The following is a 13,450-nucleotide window of genomic DNA, read 5'->3' on the forward strand; positions in this document are numbered from 1 at the left end:
AGTAATAAAACTTAAATTTCTAGAGCTAAGCAGTAAGGAGTTAGGTTACTAAAATCCCAACATAGAACAAGCATGAACCTTTAAATATCATGTGTGTCAAAATCAGCCGCTTCACAGACCTACTTGTCCAGACCCAACTATTGAACCTTAAGAAAATTAACGTAATCATGGCCAGGTGTGGATTACCAAAAGGACACATACTTAGTAGTAGATTAGCTAAAAGGCGTACTCAGTGAAATTGACAAGTTCACATACCGTCCATATTGAGTGTCCATAATTTCACTTAAGACCTGCCTAAAGTACCAGGCAGATTTGAGTCTTCATGCTTTTAACCAACACCTTCTTTTTGGCGTATCTGGGGAGTGGAGGACCGCATTGACAGGCATAATACATTTTTGCTCCTGCTCCAAAGGTTGTTGATGTCCGCTTCTGGAAAACATAAAGTGGGCGTTCTGTGGCAGGGAGAAACTGAATAATTTACAAGTCTAGAAGGAATAGTTACCGGTCCACGAGAGCTTTCTTCTGTCGCTATTGCCTGAAATGATTGGTGAGCTGGCCGCATTGTATAAACACAAATCTGCTCTCATATTACAGCGGGCAGCCCCACCAGCCCCTCAGCGATCGGCCGTCTCACCACAAATGATGATTTCTCCTCCTTTATCACGAGGCAGACCATGCAATGAGCCCGTTTCTTTAGGAAAATCGTCCTGCTTGTAGTGCTTTCCGGTGACTGCCAGATCCTTAGTTGTTAAATTGGTTTCCTCCACCTGTCTACATACCGCATCTCCCACAGTTTCCTGCCCAAGATCCATTACTTCCACTAAATGTATATTTGTTCCATCGCGGGGCATCCGCTTGCATATGGTGTCTCACTCTGATGTGAGGCAGTCCAGAAGGCAGCTAAAATGGGCATTTAGTAAACGCTGCAGGTTGCCATGTTATCACCACTATGGTACTCTCTTCTATCTGGTGTGGCCGGTCCCATTTGTTATGCAAAAGGTCTCTTGATTCACTAGCGAGCCTTCACATAGATGAGAAAATGGCCACTCCTAGGCCATCCCAGCATTAGTCAGTCCACAAAACAGCAACTCTCTCCTCTTTAAAATTACCATCCTGTGGTCTATGTATCCCTTTCCTCCCCTCAGGAATCAGGTGTATCTAGAGTATGAATTTGAAATGGGCTGAACGGTCTAAAAAGTAAGATTATATGCTATATAGGCAGAGCTGAAGTAAAATGCGACCGTTCAGTTCCCAGGCTTGTTCCGCCCCCCCTATAATAAACATATTAACCCCTAAACTTCCGCACTCCCGCCTCACAAACATTAGTTAAATATTATTAACCCTTAATCTGCCATCCCTAACATCAACGCCACCTACCTACATTTATTAACCCCTAATCTGCCGCCCCTAATGTCGCTGCCACTATATTAAAGTTATTAACCCCTAAATGTAAGTCTAACACCCCCTAACTTAAATATAATTTAAATAAATCTAAAGAAAATTACTATCATTACCTATATTATTCCTATTTAAAACTAAATACTTACCTATAAAATAAACCCTAAGCTAGCTACAATATAACTAATAGTTACATTGTAGCTAGCTTAGGATTTATTTTTATTTTACAGGCAAGTTTATATTTATTTTAACTAGGTAGAATAGTTATTAAATAGTTACCAACTATTTAATAACTACCTAGCTAAAATAAATACAAAAGTACCTGTAAAATAAAACCTAACCTAAGTTACACTAAAACTTAACACTACACTATAATTTAATAAATAACTATTGCCTAGATTTAGAGTTCTGTGGTAGCCGTCAAAAGCAGCGTTAAGGGGTCCTAATGCTGCTATTGGCTGCCCGCTGGTATTTAGAGTCAGCAAGGAAAGGGTCTAACGCTCACTTTCCAGCCGCGACTTTTCCATACCACAGATCCCCTTATGCCAATTGCGTATCCTATCTTTTCAATGGGATCTTCCTAATGCCGGTATTTAGAGTCTTGGCTGAAGTGAGCAGTAGACCCTCTACCAACAAGACTCCGGCCGCAGAAAAAAGTCAGTAGTTAAGAGCTTTATGGGCTAACGCCGGTTTATAAAGCTCTTAACTACTGTGCTCTAAAGTACACTAACACCCATAAACTACCTATGTACCCCTAAACCGAGGTCCCCCCACATCACAGCCACTATAATAAATATTTTTAACCCCTAATCTGCCGACCACACACCGCCGCCACCTACATTATCCCTATGAACCCCTAATCTGCTGCCCCTAACATCGCCGACACCTACATAATATTTATTAACCCCTAATCTGCCCCCCCAACGTCGCCGCTACCTTACCTACACTTATTAACCCCTAATCTGCCGACCCCTAAAGCTAAGTCTAACCCTAACCCTAACACCCCCCTAATTTAAATATAATTTTAATCTAACAAAATAAATTAAATATTATTAACTAAAGTCTTCATATTTAAAGCTAAATACTTACCTGTAAAATAAACCCTAATATAGCTACAATATAACGAATAATTATATTGTAGCTATTTTAGGATTTATATTTATTTTACAGGCAATTTTGTATTTATTTAAACTAGGTACAATAGCTATTAAATAGTTATTTACTATTTAATAGCTACCTAGTTAAAATAATTACAAAATTACCTGTAAAATAAATCCTAACCTAAGTTACAATTAAACCTAACATTACACTATCAATAAATAAATTAAATCAATTAACTACAAGTACCTACAATTAAATAAACTAAATTAAATTACAAAAAACAAACACTAAATTACAAAAAATAAAAAAAGATTACAAGAATTTTAAGCTAATTACACCTACTCTAAGCCCCTAATAAAATAACAAAGCCCCCCCAAAATAAAAAAATTCCCTACCCTAATCTAAATTTAAAAAGTTAACAGCTCTATTACCTTACCAGCCCTTAAAAAGGCTTTTTGCGGGACATGCCCGAAAGAAATCAGCTCTTTTGCCTGTAAAAAAAAACACAATACCACCCCCCAACATTACAACCCACCACCCACATACCCCTATTCTAACCCAAACCCCCCTTAAATAAACCTAACACTACCCCCCTGAAGATCTCCCTACCTTGAGCCGTGTTCACCCAGCCGGGCACCGATGGACCAAAAGAGGGCATCTGGAGCGGCAGAAGTCTTCATCCTATCCGGGCAGAAGAGGACATCCGGACCGGTAGACATCTTCATCCAAGCGGCATCTTCTATCTTCATCCATCCGGAGCGGAGCGGATCCATCTTCTTCCAGCCGACATGGATCCATCCTTCTTCCATGACGCCTACTCGCCGAATGAAGTTTCCTTTAAATGACGTTATCCAAGATGGCGTCCCTCGAATTCCAATTGGCTGATAGGATTCTATCAGCCAATCGGAAATAAGGTAGAAAAAATCTGATTGGCTGATTGAAATAGCCAATCAGATTCAAGTTCAATCGGATTGGCTGATCCAATCAGCCAATCAGATTGAGCTTGCATTCTATTGGCTGATCGGAACAGGGGAGTTTGGGTTAGAGTAGGGATATGTGGGTGGTGGGTTATAATGTTGGGGGGTGGTATTGTGTTTTTTTTTACAGGCAAAAGAGCTGATTTCTTTGGGGCATGCCCCGCAAAAAGCCCTTTTAAGGGCTGGTAAGGTAATAGAGCTGTTAACTTTTTTAATTTAGATTAGGGTAGGGAATATTTTTTATTTTGGGGGGCTTTGTTATTTTATTAGGGGGCTTAGAGTAGGTGTAATTAGCTTAAAATTCTTGTAATCTTTTTTTATTTTTTGTAATTTAGTGGGGTTTTTTTTGTAATTTAGTTTAGTTTATTTAATTGTAGGTAATTGTAGGTACTTGTAATTAATTGATTTAATTTATTTATTGATAGTGTAGTGTTAGGTTTAATTGTAACTTAGGTTAGGATTTATTTTACAGGTAATTTTGTAATTATTTTAACTAGGTAGCTATTAAATAGTAAATAACTATTTAATAGCTATTGTACCTAGTTTAAATAAATACAAAGTAGCCTGTAAAATAAATATAAATCCTAAAATAGCTACAATATAATTATTCGTTATATTGTAGCTATATTAGGGTTTATTTTACAGGTAAGTATTTAGCTTTAAATAGGAAGACTTTAGTTAATAATATTTAATTTATTTTGTTAGATTAAAATTATATTTAATTTAGGGGGTGTTAGGGTTAGGGTTAGACTTAGCTTTAGGGGTTAATACATTTATTAGAGTAGCGGCGAGGTCCGGTCGGCAGATTAGGGGTTAATAAGTGTAGGTAAGGTAGCGGCGACGTTGGGGGGGCAGATTAGGGGTTAATAAATATTATGTAGGTGTCGGCGATGTTAGGGACAGCAGATTAGGGGTACATAGGTATAATGTAGGTTGCGGCGGTGTACGGAGCGGCAGATTAGGGGTTAATAATATAATGCAGGTGTCAGCGATATTGGGTGCTGCAGATTAGGGGTTAATAAGTGTAAGGTTAGGGGTGTTTAGACTCGAGGTTCATGTTAGGGTGTTAGGTGCAGACTTAGAAACTGTTTCCCCATAGGAAACAATCGGGCCGCGTTAGGAGCTGAACGCTGCTTTTTTGAAGGTGTTAGGTTTTTTTTCAGCCCAAACTGCCCCATTGTTTCCTATGGGGGAATCGTGCATGAGCACGTTTTTCCAGCTAGCCGCTACCGTAAGAAACGCTGGTATTGAGAGTTGAAGTGGCGGTAAATATGCCTGTACGCTCCCTTTTTGGAGCCTAACGCAGCCCTTCAGAGAACTCTAAATACCAGCGTTGTTTAGAAGCAGCGCTAGAAAAAAAACATGCGTAGCTAACGCACCCCTTTGGCCACAAAACTCTAAATCTAGGTGTAAATTAACAACAATTAAATCAATTAAATTAAATTAACTAAAGTACAAAAAAACAAACACTAAATTTCAGTATGCGAATAACCAGTAAGGGTGAAACGCGCGTAGCTGCATGATATTCAAACTGAGGGCTACAGCTGAGTCCTCATGAACAAGCTGAATTAACCGAAAGCAAAGACCGGATAAAAAACAGCGACATTGAGTAAGGTCCACTCGCTGAGGGTCGGAATTTCACAAAACAAAGAAGATATGTGAGTAATTTTCTCTACATACGGAAACCGGAGACAAGCTGCAATCAAGGTAAAATAACTTTGAGGTGTTACTTGAGTTGCGATAGGCAGCCTAGCAAGGTGAGCAGGAGGTGTATATATAATAAAGTCTCTGAAGCCATAATCCCTTGAGGCGCCACGCTGTGATACAATTGGAAACACAACAACAAATGTTAACTTTGATGAACTCTGCAAATTGTTACAAATTTTATTCCACCCCTAGAGTGTTGAAAAACCTTCTCATATAATATTGCTGAGAACTTTTCTATCTATGCGAACAAAGGATAAGCCCGCTGCATGGCAAAAATATTGAAATCCTTAAAGCAAAACATACATATGTTAAGAACATTAACAAAAATATTACTACCCTGAATGTAAAAGGAAAAAGTCTACAAAATGGACATTAGATATATTGGCCAATATTTAAAATACATAAGTGGGCCCACGTTCGTATATTAATAATTTATTATCTGGTGTCTTTCTTACGGATACTTCAGTAAACATATTGCAAATGTTTAAATTGTTTTCTTTTTTGTTGTTATTTATTATGACTTGTATTGTGTGGTAATTCCAATATGGTCCCAATATGGTTATACTAGTTTGTTGATTTATAACCTATAATCTGGTGCTGGACATAGGGAACTTAGTGTGGAAAAGGTTTTCCACATAATTCTTGTTTAAGTATTACTAACAATATTCCTCTTCCCTCCGTGCACAGGGTGGCTCTGATATTAACTTACAAGTCAGACCACTCGAATGATTTAGAGTGTTAATAATAAAAGGTAGTGCGGACCGGATAATTTAAAAATATATATATATATATATATATATATTTATATCTATATGTCTGTTTGTTTGTCTGTCTTCCTCTGTCTGAATTGTATGTGAAATAATTATTGTGTCCTTCAAACTACTTTCATCAAATAATCCACTATGTGCAGCCAGCAATTACAGCCTTACAGACTTTTGGCATTCTAGTTAATTAGTTCTAGGTAATTAGTTCTAGGTAATATGAATAGAATATGAATAGATTTCACCCCATGCTTCCTGAAGCACATCCCACAAGTTGGATTGGTTTGAAGGGCACTTCTTACGTACTATATGGTTCCCTTAATAGAGAGGTGGCTTTTTGTTTGCAACTCTGCCTAAAAGGCCAGCATCCCTGAGTCAATCTCTTCACTTGACGTTGAGACTGGTGTTATGCAAATACTATTTAATGAAGCTGTCATTTGAGGACCTGTGAGACATTTGTTTCTTTAACTAGACACTCTAATGTATTTATCCTCTTGTTCAGTTCCTCTTACTCCTCTTTCTATTCTGGTTAAAGACAGTTTGGGTTGTTCTGTAAAGGGATTAGTATAAAGCATTGTACTAAATCTTCAGTTTCTTAGCAATTTCTAACATAAAATATCCTTCATTTATCAGAACAAGAATAGACTGATTAGTTTAAGAAGAATGTTCTTTGTTTATTGTGATCTTGAGTCTGTAATTGAACCCACAGTTGCTGATGCTCCAGATACTCAACTAGTCTAATTAATTGCTTTTCTTTTTTATCAGCTGAACAATTTTTAGCAGTGATATTAATTTCATAAGGGTTTTCTAATTATCAATTAGCATATTTAAATGATAAACTTGGATTAGCAAATACAACGTGTCATTGGAACACAGGACAGATGTTTGATGATAATGGACCTCTGTACGCCAATGTCGCTGCTCCATTTAAAATTTCCAGCTACAATGGTCATTTACAACATTAACAGTGTCAAAACTTTAGAATACTAGTGTATATATATTTGTCCCTCATTGATTCTGAGGTTTTTATAATTTTTATATAAAATATTCCCAATTTGTATATTTCAGCCTGATGCATTAAAGGGACATGAAACCCAACTGTAGAAGCACTTAATTGAGATGCAGCATAGTTGTAAAAAGCTGACTAGAAAATATCACCTGAACATCTATATGTAAAAAAAGGAAGATATTTTACCTCAAAATTTCCCAAGTATTCTGACCCCACTCTAAAGAATCTTTGAACAGCCAATCTGGATTCTAGTCTCAGGATTTGCAAGGATTGTGCATATGGCATATGCAGGTTCAGTCATCTTATTTTCCTATTCAGTTTAACAACATTTGCTATGAAATCTCATTAGATTTCAGCGAAATCTCATGAGATCACAGCAAAGGAAAGCATGACCTCAGCACTGCTGATGCTGTTTGGCTCTTTTTGTTGTTGGTTTTTTCAACTTGCCGCTGGACAGCAGTTAAAGTATAACTGCTCACAGAGCACTTACTCTGGTAAGCTGAAGACATTTGAAGGTAAAATAGTATCCCTTTTTACATAGAAATGTTCAGGTGATATTTCATGCCAGCTTTTTACAGTTATGCTGCATCACTTCCAAGTGATTTAGCATCTGAACATTATGTCCCTTTAAGTGAATGATTTTATGAAGTGTTTCTTTAGTTTTGAAATTTGTTTATCATTTGTCTTTTTTTTTTCTTTTTTTGCCAGATGTATATCCAGACAACTACTCTAACAATCTCCATGAGTTTAAGTGCTTCTGTGTCTTTGGGTATGCTCTACATGCCTAAGGTTTACATAATAATTTTTCATCCAGAGCAGAATGTCCAAAAACGAAAGAGGAGTTTCAAGGCTGTTGTGACTGCTGCTACCATGCAAAGCAAACTTATCCAAAAAGGAAATGACAGACCTAATGGTGAAGTTAAAACAGAAATCTGTGACAGTCTTGAAACAAACAGTAAGTTGAGTAACAGTGAGTTGAATGATGTTAATATAGTAAATAATTGTATGCATAAAAAGATATACAATGACTTGGTGTTCATGTTTTTATTATCCAGTAATTTGCATTGCAATAAAGACAGATAGACAGACTCATTTTGTAGTTGCCATGAAAAAGATGATGTTTAATTATACAAAAAACATTTTTTACATATCTAAATGCATCAATTAATATATTGGCAGTTATAAATCACAGATGAAAAGCCGGTGAGGTTGCTCAGTTGGTAAATGCCCTGACTACAAAAAAGCCTGTTTAAAAGATCCAAGGTCACAGGTTCAAATCCCGGTAGGGCCGACTCAGCCCTTCATCCTTTCGAGGTCGATAAAATGAGTACCATTAAATTGGGTAATAATAACTACTATTCAGCTGCCGATTTCGTTAGTTCCGAGAGCAAGCGCTGAAAAAGCGCTTTGAGTCCCACTGGGAGAAAGGCGCTGTATGAATACTAGTATTATTATTATGAAAATATAATACAAAAATACTAGTAAACTAATAACAAAAATGACACATTACCAATTTACAAAAATAACAAGTAATCAACACTTATAATACAACTGTATTGATAAATTGGATGGCTGACTAATGCAATATTAGGACAGGTACAAAACCCTAAATCCAGAATTAAAAAAGACAGACTTTTTTATTAATATCTTTATAAAAAATAAAATTATTAACAAATTACTTTTTCCCCCCTGCCAGTAAGATACAATCTTCTCTACTTGTGTCTTTGTTTTTTGTGTTCTAAAATGCAAATGCTAGTCTATATTTATTTAAAAGAACAAATATTACCTTTCTGATTACATTACTGTATTATCTTTCTGATGGTACTATGTATGCAGAAGTATTAAAAATATATAACACTTCCTTTAGATTGCATTTATAAGTTGTATAATGACATGTAAACATTGCGTTAAGTACATAAGATATTGTTTTACAGATGCAAATATATAAATATTTCAAAATCAAGACTACTCTGAAATCCAAACCTTTTCCGGTCAAAAGCCGCTTAAATTCAGGGCTTTATACCTATATAAGGCAAGTGATGTGATCATAAAATTCTTGCTATAATTATTAGCAAATGTATTTCCTTATAATATATAATGTCATAACCATATCAATCTGGCTAATAATATGCAAAGCAAAATATATAGCAAACAAATGTTCATAACTTTATCATAATAGCAAACAAGTGAAATGTATGTATGTTTGTGTAACACTTCGAAAATAAGAAAGTGTAGTTATAAATTTACCCTAGGTTTACAAGAAGTGTTATTTTTATTGTAATAAGTTTAAAAAATTCTACCTAAATAAATAAATTAGTGCAGCAGAAAAAGAAAATGTACAAACTGTTTTATACAATTCGGGTAATTTGTATACGCCTAGATTTAGAGTTTTGCGTTAGCCGTCAAAACCAGTGTTAGGGGCTCCTAACGCTGGTTTTGGGCTACCGCTGGTATTTAGAGTCGTGTAGGTAAGGGTCTAACGCTCACTTTCCAGCCGCGACTTTTCCATACCGCAGATCCCCCTACGCCATTAGCGTATACTATCTTTTCAATGGGATCTTTCTAACGCTGGTATTTAGAGTCTTGGCTGAAGTGAGACTTAGAACTCTAAGACAAAACTCCAGCCGCAGAGAAAAGCCAGTTAAGAGCTTTCTGGGCTAACGCCAGTTCATAAAGCTCTTAACTACTGTGCTCTAAAGTACACTAACACCCATAAACTATCTATGTACCCCTAAACCGAGGTCCCCCCACATCGCCGCCACTCTAATAAAAAATTTTAACCCCTAATCTGCCGACCGCACACCACCGCAACCTACGTTATCCCTATGTACCCCTAATCTGCTGCCCCTAAAACCCCTATATTATATTTATTAACCCCTAATCTGCCGCCCCCAACGTCGCCGCCACCTAACTACTATTATTAACCCCTAATCTCCCGACCAGACCTCACCGCTACTATAATAAAGTTATTAACCCCTAATCCGCCTCACTCCCGCCTCAAAAACCCTATAATAAATAGTATTAACCCCTAATCTGCCCTCCCTAACATCGCTGACACCTAACTTCAAGTATTTACCCCTAATCTGCCGACCGGACCTCGCCGCTACTCTAATAAATGTATTAACCCCTAAAGCTAAGTCTAACCCTAACCCTTGCACCCCCTAAGTTAAATATAATTTAAATCTAACTAAATAAATTATTTCTTATTAAATAAATTATTCCTATTTAAAGCTAAATACTTACCTGTAAAATAAACCCTAATATAGCTACAATATAAATAATAATTATATTGTAGCTATTTTAGGATTAATATTTATATTACAGGCAAATTTGTATTTATTTTAACCAGGTACAATAGCTATTAAATAGTTAATAACTAATTAATAGCTACCTAGTTAAAATAAATAAAAAATTACCTGTAAAATAAATCGTAACCTAAGTTACAATTAAACCTAACACTACACTATCAATAAATTAATTAAATAAACTACCTACAATTATCTACAATTAAACCTAACACTACACTATCAATAAATAAATTAAATACAAATACCTACAAATAAATATAAATAAATACACTAACTAAAGTACAAAAAATAAAAAAAGAACTAAGTAACAAAAAATAAAAAAAGAACTAAGTTACAAAAAATAAAAAAATAATTTACAAACATTATAAAAATATTACAACAATTTTAAGCTAATTACACCTACTCTAAGCCCCCTAATAAAATAACAAAGCCCCCCAAAATAAAAAAATGCCATACCCTATTCTAAAATAAAAATTTAAAAGCTCTTTTACCTTACCAGGCCTTAAAAGGGCCTTTTGCGGGGCATGCCCCAAAGAATTCTGCTCTTTTGCCTGTAAAAAAAAACATACAATACCCCCCCAACATTACCACACACCACCCACATACCCCTAATCTAACCCAAATGCCCCTTAAATAAAGCTAACACTAAGCCCCTGAAGATCTCCCTACCTTATCTTCACCACGCCGGGTATCACCGATCCGTCCACAAGAGGCTCCGAAGTCTTCATCCAAGCCCAAGCGGGGGCTGAAGAGGTCCATCATCGGGCTGAAGAGGTCCATCATCCGGCTGAAGTCTTGATCCAAGCGGGGGCTGAAGAGATCCATCATCCGGCTGAAGTCTTGATCCAAGCAGGGGCTGAAGAGATCCATCATCCGGCTGAAGTCTTCTATCAAGCGGCATCTTCAATCTTCTTTCTTCCGGATCCATCTTCATCCCGCCAACGAGGAACATCCACCCTGGCCGATGACTTCCCAACGAATGATGGTTCCTTTAAGGGACGTCATCCAAGATGGCGTCCCTCGAATTCCGATTGGCTGATGGGATTCTATCAGCCAATCGGAATTAAGTATTTTCCTACCTTAATTCCGATTGGCTGATAGAATCCTATCAGGCAATCGGAATTCGATGGACGCCATCTTGGATGACGTCCCTTAAAGGAACCGTCATTCGTCGGGAAGCCGTCGGACAGGATGGATGTTCCGCGTCAGCGGGATCAAGATGGATCTGGAAGAAAGAAGATTGAAGATGCCGCTTGATAGAAGACTTCAGCCGGATGATGGATCTCTTCAGCCCCCGCTTGGATCAAGACTTCAGTTGGATGATGGATCTCTTCAGCTCCCGCTTGGATCAAGACTTCAGCCGGATGATGGACCTCTTCAGCCTGATGATGGACCTCTTCAGCCCCCGCTTGGGCTTGGATGAAGACTTCGGAGCCTCTTGTGGACGGATCGGTGATACTCGGCGTGGTGAAGATAAGGTAGGGAGATCTTCAGGGGCTTAGTGTTAGGTTTATTTAAGGGGGGTTTGGGTTAGATTAGGGGTATGTGGGTGGTGGGTTGTAATGTTGGGGGGGTATTGTATGTTTTTTTTACAGACAAAAGAGCAGAATTCTTTGGGGCATGTCCTGCAAAAGGCCCTTTTAAGGGCTGGTAAGGTAAAAGAGCTTTTCAATTTTTATTTTAGAATAGGGTATGGCATTTTTTTATTTTGGGGGATTTGTTATTTAATTAGGGGGCTTAGAGTAGGTGTAATTAGCTTAAAATTGTTGTAATATTTTTATAATGTTTGTAAATTATTTTTTTATTTTTTGTAACTTAGTTCTTTTTTTATTTTTTGTACTTTAGTTAGTGTATTTATTTGTATTTATTTGTAGGTATTTGTATTTAATTAATGTATTGATAGTGTAGTGTTAGGTTTAATTGTAGATACTTGTAGGTAGTTTATTTAATTAATTTATTGATAGTGTAGTGTTAGGTTTAATTGTAACTTAGGTTAGGCTTTATTTTACAGGTAATTTTTTATTTATTTTAACTAGGTAGCTATTAATTAGTTATTAACTATTTAATAGCTATTGTACCTGGTTAAAATAAATACAAAGTTGCCTGTAAAATAAATATTAATCCTAAAATAGCTACAATATAATTATTCGTTATATTGTAGCTATTTTAGGGTTTATTTTACAGGTAAGTATTTAGCCTTAAATAGGAATAATTTATTTAATAAGAAATCATTTATTTCGTTAGATAAAAAATATATTTAACTTAGGGGGGGTGTTAGGGTTAGGGTTAGACTTAGCTTTAGGGGTTAATACATTTATTAGAGTAGCAGCGAGGTCCGGTCGGCAGATTAGGGGTTAATAATTGTAGGTAGGTGGCGGCGACGTTGGAGGTGGCATATTAGGGGTTAATAAATATAATATAGGGGTCGGCGGTGTTAGGGGCAGAAGATTAGGGGTACATAGGGATAACATAGTTTGTGGCGGTGTACTGAGCGGCAGGTTAGGGGTTAAAAGTGTAATGCAGGGGTCAGCGATAGCAGGGGTGGCAGATTAGAGGTTAATAAGTGTAAGGTTAGGGGTGTTTAGACTCGGGGTACATGTTAGAGTGTTAGGTGCAGACTTAGGAAGTGTTTCCCCATAGGAAACAATGGGGCTGCGTTAGGAGCTGAACGCTGCTTTTTTGAACGAGCACGTTTTTGAAGCTGGCTGCATCCGTAAGCACCGCTGGTATTGAGAGTTGCAGTGGCGGTAAATATGCCTCTACACTCCCTTTTTGGAGCCTAACGCAGCCATTCTGTGAACTCTAAATACCAGCGGTATTTAAAAGGTGCGGGGAAAAAAAAGCATGCGTAGCTAACGCACCCCTTCTAACGCAAAACTCTAAATCTAGCCGATAGTTTGTCTATAAAAACCAGGGGCTAGATTGCAAGTGAGGCGCAAACGTTTTTGTTGGGAAATAGCAGACATGTATTGCTTTGACAATGTTTTTTGGTAAATAGAAGGTTGCTAATTGCAGTGAATTAGCTGGAAAGGGAAATACAATGTTAATGTAGATATTCCCTCCTACCTTACACCTCCCACCTACATGTTTCCCTCCCAAACAGCTCTGTTACCCCCCACACACACACACACTCATCAGTGTCATCTTAGATACTGACAGACAGTCTGCCAGCATGCAATTTAGGGATTA

General features: G+C 37.1%; 1 protein-coding gene across 1 annotated transcript in view; it reads left to right on the forward strand.

Annotated features, from left to right (window-relative positions):
* The window catches only part of GRM8 (glutamate metabotropic receptor 8), a 2,175,877-nt gene that overhangs the window by 2,143,803 nt on the left and 18,624 nt on the right, over positions 1–13,450 (forward strand). Inside the window, exon 12 of the mRNA XM_053719190.1 lies at positions 7,662–7,908. Within this exon, the coding sequence (XP_053575165.1) occupies positions 7,662–7,908 (247 nt within the window). The remainder of the gene's footprint in view (positions 1–7,661; positions 7,909–13,450) is intronic.

The sequence above is a fragment of the Bombina bombina genome, chromosome 6 (genome assembly GCF_027579735.1).
Source record: "Bombina bombina isolate aBomBom1 chromosome 6, aBomBom1.pri, whole genome shotgun sequence".
NCBI classification, from domain to species: domain Eukaryota; kingdom Metazoa; phylum Chordata; class Amphibia; order Anura; family Bombinatoridae; genus Bombina; species Bombina bombina.